The sequence below is a fragment of the Staurois parvus genome, unplaced genomic scaffold (genome assembly GCF_062004578.1).
Source record: "Staurois parvus isolate SC_StPar_1 unplaced genomic scaffold, SC_StPar_1.0 ptg000449l, whole genome shotgun sequence".
In the NCBI taxonomy this organism is placed as follows: Eukaryota; Metazoa; Chordata; class Amphibia; order Anura; family Ranidae; genus Staurois; species Staurois parvus.
Window position 1 is genome coordinate 4,325,640 of NW_028318245.1, and position 10,861 is coordinate 4,336,500.

Sequence of the window (10,861 nt, forward strand, 5' to 3'; positions counted from 1 at the left end):
GAAATTTCCTCACCCAATACAGAGGGTCACCAAGGTGACAATCTATTCTCGTGTTTAGTGTGCGGGAAATGTTTCAGTCGGAAGGGAGCACTTATTGCACACCTAAGAATTCACACGGGCGAGCGGCCGTATTCCTGTTCAGAGTGCGGGAAAACTTTCATCCACAAGGGAGATCTTGCTAGACACCAGAGGATTCACATGGGAGAGCGCCCCTATTCATGCTCAGAGTGCGGGAAATCGTTTGTTTATAAGGAAATCCTTGTCAGACATCAGAGAATCCACACCGATGAGCGCCCCTATTCATGTTCTGAGTGCGGGAAATCTTTCCATAACAGAAATAATCTCGTGAAACACCAGAGAGTTCACACGGACGAGCATCCAAATTCCTCCCTACCCCCTGAAGGACTCCACCCAATTCAGAATGTGTTCCCGTGTTTCGTGTGCGGGAAATGTTTTACTCAGAAAGGAGACCTTACCGAACACCAGAGAGTTCACACGGGCGAGCGGCCTTATTCGTGTTCGGTGTGTGGGAAAACTTACATTTACAAGGGAGATCTCGGGAGACACCAAAGAGTTCACTCGGGCGAGCGCCCTTATTCATGTTCAGAGTGCGGGAAGTCCTTCATTTATAAAGAAATCCTTGTTAGACACCAGAGAATTCACACGGGCGAGCGTCCCTATTCATGTACGGCATGCGGGAAATCTTACATACAGAAAGGAGGCTTAATTGAACACATGAAAAGTCACAAGAAAGACATTCCTATTCACGTTGAGAGTGCGGGAAAACCTTTTTAAGAAACGGGATGTTGTGGATCGCCGAAGAAATTGCAAGAGCGAACATCTCTATTCATGTTCAGAGTGCGGGAAATCTTTCCATAACAAAAGTGATCTTGTTTAAACACCAAGACAGTTCATGTGGGTGAGTGTCCCTATTTATGTTCAGAGTGCGGAAAATCTTTCATAAGAAAAAGAAAAAAAAAATGGACACCTAAGAATTCATATGGGTGAGCATTATGTTCAAAGTGCGGGAAATTTTTCATTCTAAAAGGAAACCTAGCTGATCACATGAAAATGCACACGAGTGAGCATCATTATTCTGTAGTGTGTGAAATCTTTCACTCAGAAAGGAGGAGCGCTTCTTAGGGTACACTATACAGCTCACCCGGGGAATTCATCCAGGCGTGCACGGCTATCCATGCTCAGAGTGCGGGAAATCTTTTACTCATTAAGGAGACCATGTTAAACATCGGAGAATTCACACGGGTGAGGGTCCTTGTGTTTGGAGTGCGGGAAATCTTTCACCTAGTTGAACACCTGAAAACTCACACGGGTGCCTGTCCTTAATCATGTTCAGAGTGCGGGAAATGTTTCACTCCTCAAGGAAACCTGGATAGACATCAGAAAATTCACACAGGTGCACGTGCTTTTACATGTTCAGAGTGCGGGAAATTTTTCCCCTACAAAGGAAACTTTAGTCGAACACCTGGAAACTCAAATGGGTGCGCGCCCTTTTTCATGATCAGAGTGCGGGAAATCTTTCACCTACATAGGAGACTTAATTGAACACCTGAAAACTCACACAGGTGCCTGTCCTTAATCATGTTCAGAGTGCGGGAATTCTTTCACCTACAAAGGAAACTTAATCGAATAGCTGAAAACTCCCACGGGTGCGCGTCCTTATCTATAATCAGAGTGCGGGAAATGTTTCACTTTGAAAGGACACCAGTGAAGACACACCGCACAGCGTCCTCGGTGCGTTCAGAGTGCGGTAAATGTGTTACAGATTAAAGAAGCGTAATTGGACTTCATCCATGGAACATCTGGAGGAAGAAGTCGCCTTTTGGCTTTTTTGTTTTTGAGACTCCCATGGTGGGATGTTCCTGCTACAGTCTCCGCCCCCCGCTTTCCGGTATCCCCCCCTTCCTCTATATCTTTTTTTTTTTTTTTCATTTTGCATGCTTTAAAATACAAAAAATATTGGTAGCCCCTCATAATGGGTGACGGGTGGGGGAGGGGAGGGTACACCAGGGAACGCCTGTGAGCCTCAGATGTTCTTAGAGGGGTGGGAAGGCTCAAGCATTGTTCGGTGCACATCGCAGTACATGGAGCCCCGGGTTCCGCACAGCATCGGAATCGCACCGCGTTCATGCAGACTGCCGCGGGTGTGTAAACTGAACAGCACCCCGAAAGCGGTCCGCAAAACAGTGTGCAGAATTGGATGACCTAGGTGCGACTCCGATTGCACCGCACACAAAATTGGCAGTGGAATGCGGAGCGGTTCTTGTGCCAATCGTGATATACCACACATATATGAACCCGGGATGAGGACCATAGAGGAAATATCTGTGTTCTTAGGGGAAGGGGGGGGGTGTTTGATCAGCTTTCCCACATGGAAGAAAAAATATATTTTTTAAATATTCTTCCGAAATATATTGACATATATTTGAAATACAATTTTGCCCATTAGTCAATATATTAAAATTTATATATATATTTATATATATATGTTTTTGTTTTTTACATATTACAAAATATATGAAAAATATTTTTAAAAATACATATTTTTTTTTAAATATATTCTTCAGATTTTTTTTTAACCTATAAAAAAGTCATTTTAACATATATTTGTAGATGCATTCCAAAAATTTAGATGGAATGTGTTTCCATCTACATACAGTATATTTGAAAATGTATTTTTAAAAATATTTTTCATATATTTTGTAATATGATGTAAAAACGCATTTCAACATGTAGTGTTTTAAAATTTTTATATATATATATATATATATATATATATATATATATATATATATATATATATATAAACACTTTTTTTTTTTTAAATATATTATTCAGATTTTTTTTTGTTAACATATAGAAAAGTCATTTTAAGATATATTTGTAAAGGCATTCCAAAAATGTAGATTGAATGTGTTTTTAAAAGACATACAGTGTATTTGAAAATGTATTTTTAAAAATGTTTGGTAATAAAAATGCATTTCAACATAGTGTGTTTTTTATATATATATATATATATATATATATATATATATATATATATATATAATAATTTTTTTTTTTTTTAATTGAAATATATTGAATATGGCCATAATTGTAGTATTTCGAATATATGTCAATATATTTGGGAAGAGTATTTTTAAAATGTATTTTTCTTCCATGTGGGTTATACTGATAAGAATGAAATGATAGTAATACAGTCCGAATATAAAACAATACTGAGCTACTCCAATACTTCCATAGCTGGCACCATGTTAAATATCCAATATGGGGGCAGCAATCTGGCAACTGTGACAGCAGATGTCTCACAAAGGTGGGGTAACAAAGGTGCAACTGTTAAAAAAAAAAAAAAAAATAGTAAAAAAAAAGCGCACCAGCCTAGTGCGTTCGGTAAGGGTGGGGGATCCCAACTGAAAGCTACATTTCTGTACTGTGATCCTTTCTGTATTTGGTACGCGTTTCGAGGACAACCCTCTTACTCAGAGCCAGAATGACAGGATCCCTCCATCGCCTCTACTAACCATGACAGAATATCCAGAAACTCCTTCTACTCTGGCTATTATGTCATTTTTAGCAGAGGATTTAAGGTGATGAAGGAATCCTGTCATTCTGGCTCTGAGGAAGAGGGTTGCCCTCAAAACGTGTAGGTCCATCGAGGAACTGAAGAATGGCTTACACGTTTCAAGGGTAACCCTCTTCCTCAGAGCCAGAATGACGGGATCCCTCCATCACCTCTACTAACCATGACATAATATCCAGAAACTCCTCTTACTTCCAGATATTATGTCAGGATTTAAGGTGATGAGGGATCCCGTCTTTCTGGCTCTGAGGAAGAGGGTTGCCCTTGAAACGCATAGGTCCCATCCAGAAACTGAATGGCTTACGCGTTTTGAGGGCAACCCTCTTCCTCAGAGCAAGAATGACAGCATTCCTCCATCGCCTCTAATAACCGTGACATAATATCTAGAAACTCCTCCTACTCAGGCTATTATGTCATTTTTAGCAGAGGATTTAAAGTGATGGAGGGATCCTGAAGAAGAGGTTTGCCCTTGAAACGCGTAGGTCCCATCCAGGAACTGAATGGCTTACATGTTTCGAGGGCAACCCTCTTCCTCAGGTAGAATGACAGGATCCCTCCATCGCCTCTAATAACCATGACATAATATCCAGAAACTCCTCCTACTCCAGATATTATGTCAGGATTTAAGGTGATGGAGGGATCCTGTCATTCTGGCTCTGAGGAAGAAGGTTGCCCTTGAAACGTGTAGGTCTCATCCAGGAACTGAGGAATGGCTTACACGTTTCGAGGGCAACCCTCTTCCTCAGAGCAAGAATGACAGGATCCATCCATCGGCTCTACTAACCATGACAGAATATACAGAAACTCCTCCTACTCTGGATATTATGTCAGAATTTAAGGTGATGGAGGGATCCTGTCATTCTGGCCCTGAGGAAGAGGGTTGCCCTCGAAACGCGTAAGCCATTCTTCAGTTCCTGGACGGCACCTATCTGGCATCTGAGGGTCTACTAGATCCCGTTATTTATTGTATTAAGAGGCTGAAACTTGACTTTATTATGTGAAACGGTTTTGAGTCCTCCACACTTGTGCAGGAAAACTTGACATTTAGAGGTGCAACTGCGACAATTTTATTATTACCTGGCTAGAATCGAGCAATGATAGCAAAACGTAGGCAATGAAAGGCCGGGACCATAAATGGGGCCCCCTCTGCCTGTTAGTCTGACCCCACAGCTTTCAGTTGGGATTCCCACACTTACATTGGGGGTGAGTCAAGGACCTTCCATATCAGTGCAGAAGGACTTCCTGAAATGGACGGTCATTGGGAAGGAGAATTTTCTTACGTTAGTGGTGAGTCAAAGACCTTATCAGTGCAGAAGAACTTCCTGAAATGGATGGTTATTGGGAAGGAGAATCTTCTAACACTGGTGGTGAGTCAAGGAACTTCCATATCAGTGCAGAAGGACTTCCTGAAATGGACGGTCGTTGTGAAGGAGAACGTTCTTACATTGGTGGTGAGTCAAGGACCTTCTATATCAGTGCAGAAGGACTTCCTGAAATGGACGGTCATTGGGAAGGAGAACTTTCTTACATTGGTGGTGAGTAAAGGACCTTCCATATCAGAGCAGAAGGACTTCCTCAAATGGATGGTCCTTGGGAAGGAGAATTTTCTTACGTTAGTGGTGAGTCAAAGACCTTATCAGTGCAGAAGAACTTCCTGAAATGGATGGTTATTGGGAAGGAGACTCTTCTAACACTGGTGGTGAGTCAAGGACCTTCCATATCAGTGCAGAAGGACTTCCTGAAATGGATGGTCATTTGGAAGGAGAATTTTCTTACATTGGTGGATAAAAGCGCACTTACAGACAGCACAAAATAATTCTGCAATAAACACATTGGGCGCAGTTGGCGAGGGAAATTACTGTAGACAGCGAGAGGTGATTGGTCAGAAAATGGAAGAGAGCCATCAACGAATGTAGTGTGGTTGGACAGCGGTCAGAAACTAACGTGGAATGACGAGGACTAGGAGGTATAGGGATTCCCTATGTTGCAATTAGTCTCCACTAGAGCCGATTGATCCAATTTAAAGTTCTTCACAGAATATATCTCACTTCTCCGCGGTGACATATCCACCTGTCCCTCCCGAATTCCTGGAGATGCTCAGCAGATCCAGCAGACCTCTCATGGTTCAAGCTAACCTCTAACCCCAGTTCCGCTGCGCATTGACATCTCCAGTTTGGGCCTGGTTAACCACATAGCCCCTACTAGGGCATTCAGAACATTACTTGACTTTTTTATATTACGCCAGAAATGCCACAATTCTAAAGTGGAAGTCTCCTTCGGCCCCTACTTTAGACTTCTGGAAACATCTAGCTGTGACCCTTTATAAATTTAAATATAAATCTAGAGGTTGTCCTAAGAAAGTTTGGGGTATTTGACCTAATGCGCCTTCTACCAATGCCTCACTAGAGACGTCTTCCTAACACTGCTTGGGTTGCATGTGGTTGTTCGTGAACCCCCTTCCCCTCCGATTCGAGGTACCCCCACCCTCTTGGAGGGTGATCCTAGTTATAACGGAGCGATTATTGCCATTCTAGGAGAAGCTTCTAGTGAGTTGACATCTTATTTCTGTATTTAACCTGTCTATGGTCTAAACGGAGTGCATATAGTAATAAGCTGTTGGTGTTTGGGGTTTTTTTTTTTTTGTATTATGTACCTTCTGAGCCAGGGTATGCCCACACGGCTCTGTTCTGTATATTTTATACATAAAAATTCAATAAAAAAAGAACTTGGGGAAAAAAAAGGAAATGTAGTGTGGATGGCGGGAGAGAACTACCAAAGTATGATGTGGGTGATGGGGAATGTAGGGTGGAGGAGAGCTGTCGGAGAATGTAGTGTGGATGGTGGGAGGAGAGCTGTCGGAGAATGTAGTGTGGATGGTGGGGGGAGAGCTGTCGGAGAATGTAGTGTGGATGGTGGGGGGAGAGCTGTCGGAGAATGTAGTGCGGATGGTGGGGGGAGAGCTGTCGGAGAATGTAGTGCGGATGGTGGGGGGAGGAGAGCTGTCGGAGAATGTAGTGCGGATGGTGGGGGGAGGAGAGCTGTCAGAGAATGTATTGTGGAAGGTGGCAAGGAGCTTCAATCGATTATGCTCGGCACCATGCGGTTTCACGCACCTAAAAAGGTGGTACATTTTCCGATTCATGGGGGTGTTACTAAGAAATAATGGCACCTACACACATCTGCAAAAGAGCAGTACATTTTGAAGGTGGGTTGAGGAATGTGTGTGTGTTTGAACCTAGTCTACAAGATACAAGCAAAATAGAGATACATAGTACCCCTACTCCTTCATTAAAAAAAAAAACGTGAGCTAGAAATAAAGACACTCAAACCTTTATCAAGTCCTTTCTTAAAAAGATTAAAAATGGGTTACAAAATAACCCAAAAAATAAGTCCCTTGCTGTGAATCCATCATCATGGTCAATGGCGTCACTGCTATTCCTGCCTCTTTAATTAAAGGGGGCGGGATTCCCCATGACGTCAGAGGTTCCTAGGGATGCCACTATAAGGCACGTATCGTTCTGTTGGAAATCTGTTTATGATGTCACAATCAAGAGTTAGAAATATTTCATGGACACGCTGCACACCATGTAAATGTTACTAGGCCACAATGGAAGATGGAGAGACTTGGCCAGTGTTATATGTAACTAAAAGTGTCATTTTCCAGAACCACAAGAAAAAAGTGGTTTCTTTGACAGTATGCACTCCTTTTTAGCTAAAATGCAATGTCAGGACAAGGAGCACGCAAATTTCACGTAAAAGAAAAATTTCGATTACCTAGGATTGAAAGTTTTCAGCGCACAGTTTAGCCCTTTCTTTAATAGGCTGCAAATTCTTAGGGAGACAGCAAGCACATTGAATGTGGATATACATTTTTTTTTTTCTTTAACCACTTCATGTGCGGACACTTTTACCCCCTTCCTGTCCAGGCCAATTTTCAGTGTTCAGCTCTGTCGCATTTTGAATGACAATTGCGCGGTCATGCAACACTGTACCCATATGAATTTTTCTAGCATTTTTTTGAGACAGATAAAACTTTATTTTGGTGGTATTTATTCACCACTGGGGATTTAAATTTTTTTTTTGCTATATAAATGAAAGTCCAAAATTTTGAAAAAAAGTGTTTTTAAAATTTTGCAAATAAATAATCTTTCTTCATAAATCTTGGCGAAATGTATTCAGTTATCTTTTCAGTAAAAAAAAAAAAAAAAACCCAAATTAGTTTATAACCAAAAATTATAATTTTTTTAAAAACATTTTTTTACATTTTTAATTTTTTTATATTAATGTTTTTGTTTTTTTTTAACATACTATCACCCTAGCAGTACAGTGTCACCATAGTGACATTGTACTACTTGTGGGGGGTGATGAAGATTTTTTTTTTTTACACTGATTGCTTTTACACCTATAAATAATTTCTCCGGCTGCATTTTTTGCAGCCATTGAGAAATACTGTGAGAGCTGTGATTGGTCACAGCTTGTCACATGGTACAAGGCTGTTGTGCATAGCCCTGTACCATGTGACCTCTTTGATCATTCACAGATTTCACACGTAGTAAGCAATGATGTCAGAAGTGACATCTTGCTTACACCTATTCATGTGATCACTGATTGGCCAATCAGTGATCACATGATCCTGACCTCGCATAGAGGTCCCGTACAGTGATCAGTGTCCTGAAGACGCGCGCGCACAATCCAAAATGGCGGGCACCGTTTATGAACGGCAACCCGCCCCTGCACTGCCACCGTCTGGCCGTTTATATACATCGGCCGGACGGGAAGTGGTTAAGGAGACCAAAGATGGGAAAACATTATGAGGGTCATCTGAAAAGTTTGCAGCCAGACACAGAAGGAACTTTTCCATTTTTTCTACGCTGAAAATGGTGCACACACGCTGAACAGTTTTCATGCAGTTTTTGTAAACAGTTGGCACCCCCTGTAGTCAAGCTGAAATTGGAGAAAGGAGGAGAAGGCTCAAAGTGTTCCAGCAGTGAGCAAAGTGATGGCAACAGTCTCCTACACTGCTGCTGCGCACCCTCGGAGGCCCAGAAGACTGTTGTAACGGAACCGACCCCAGACTGCACCTGGGTACTTCCGTTAGACTACCGCTTCCGTCCAAACACCGACCACAGACACCACAGCTGATCATACGAGACTAGACAACACCAGTCTTGAAGTAAACCACGAAGTAGAACACCCCCCCCCCCCCCCGCATAATGACACAGAGCGTGGTAATCTACATTTGTTAACAAGAGACACACCAGCAGACAGTCCCATCAGGAGGGAGGGCTGCTGGAGACACCCCCACCCCCACCAAGCCAATACACATAAACACATACATCCCAAAATAGTTTGCTCCCAAGCCTGACAATAGAACAATGGGATGCAACCACACAACATCAAACAATCCACAACCCCCCGCCCCACCTAGACATGTCTACACAATATTAGGACAGATCACCCTGTACCCCTAACAGGCACAGGGTGACTTACACAGAATAGGGATATGGGGAGCTGAGACACGTCTCCCCACCTCTCCAAAGTGAGCTGTGTTCCATTGGTCCCCCACACAAAGTGACAACTGTTGCCATCATTTTGCACGCTGATGGAACACTTCGAGCCACCTTCTTCCAACTTGACTACAGGGGGCGCCAACTGTTTTCAAAGAGTGCATGAAAATCATATAGGGAGCATGCGCCAATTCCAAATCTGAACACCCGGAAGACTGGCCTGGTGCAGCGATAACGTTTCCCGTCTGTGCGGTTGATCCTTTTGTGTCAAGCCGTGAACTTTTTCAGACTACCCTCGTACAGATTTGCACCGCAGATATTAGGCTTCAAGTTTGGAGCCATTGAAGCCTACACTGCCCTCAGCTAATATCCAAATACCACCCTAAACGTAGTCTCTGCTCCTCACAAGACCTCCTACTCTCTAGTTCCCTGGTCTCCTCCTCCCATGCCCGTTTCCAGGACTTCTCCAGGGCTTCCCCCATCCTCTGGAACTCTCTACCCCAATCCATCAGACTATCACCTACCCTCCTCTCCTTTAGATGCACCCTGAAGACCCACCTCTTCAGGATAGCCTACCCCACCCTCAGCTAATTGCCGATCTCCTCCACTCTTCCTACCACTCCATCCCCTACAGCTATTTCCTCCTGTACCACTATTCCCTCCCTCCTAGATTGTAAACTCCAAGGAGCAGGGCCCTCGAACCCCTCGTGTATTGTATTGTTACTGTACTGTCTCGTGTATTGTCTCCTATTGTAATGTACAGCGCTGAGCAAACCGTTGGCGCTATATAAATACTGTATAATAATAATAATAATTGACAGGAAAAAAAAATTGTGTCTTGAGGCAGAGACTGGAATAGTGGAAATAAACAGAAGAACCTGATAGGAATCCGCCTATGTCTGTAGACTCCGTCCTCGTTATTTTTACCCTCAGGCCTTAGAGAAATAAAGCTCCGGACACCGAAGTGTGCAAGCTAAATCTCTGAAAGTTAAAAGCGTGACAAGAACTGTTATACGGAACTCGGTCATCCTAAGATGAAGCCACGCCTACCGAGTTCCCTGTAAGCGTTCATGTCACGCATTAAACTTCCAGAGATTTAGCTTGCACACTTCGGTGTCCGGAGCTTTATGTCTCCCAAGCCTGAGGGTAAAAATAACGAGGACAGGGGCTACAGACATAAGCTGATTCCTATCAGGTCCTTCTGTTTATTTCCGCAATTCCATAATGTGTCTCAAGACACAATTTTTCTGAGAATAGTTTCCATTTCACCGTAAACGGAGCCACCTTCTATGGTATCCCTCAGCTATTTGCAGTTTCTGTTCTTCACGTAACTATATTGATAAGAGTGGAATGTTTTGTTGGTCATCCTAAGATGAAGCCACGCCTACCACCAAAACATTCCACTCTTATCAATATAGTTACGTGAAGAACAGAAACTGCAAGTAGCTGAGGGATGCCATATATGGACTGGTTCCGTTTACGGTGAAATGGAAACTATTCTCAGAAAAATTGTCTCTTGAGACAGAGACTGTGGAATTGTGGAAATAAACAGGAGGACCTGATAGGAATCAGCCTATGTCTGTAGCCCCTGTCCACAGGCCCAGGAGAAATAAGGCTCCGGACACCGAAGTGTGCAAGGTAAATCTCTGAAGGTTTAATGCATGACGAACGGTTATACGGAACTCAGTAGGCGTTGCTTCATCTTAGGATGACCAACGAAACATTCCACTCTTATCAATATAGTTACCTGAAGAAC

The 10,861-nt window shown here is 42.8% G+C and overlaps 1 protein-coding gene across 1 annotated transcript in view; it reads left to right on the forward strand.

Moving 5' to 3' along the window:
• LOC149453388 (uncharacterized) overlaps positions 1 to 2,479 on the forward strand; it is a 44,330-nt gene extending 41,851 nt beyond the window's left edge. Inside the window, exons 8-9 of the mRNA XM_089688635.1 lie at positions 23 to 792; positions 907 to 2,479. Of these exons, the coding sequence (XP_089544761.1) occupies positions 23 to 792; positions 907 to 1,008 (872 nt within the window). The 3' untranslated portion in view covers positions 1,009 to 2,479. The remainder of the gene's footprint in view (positions 1 to 22; positions 793 to 906) is intronic.
• The last annotated feature ends 8,382 nt before the right edge of the window (positions 2,480 to 10,861 follow it).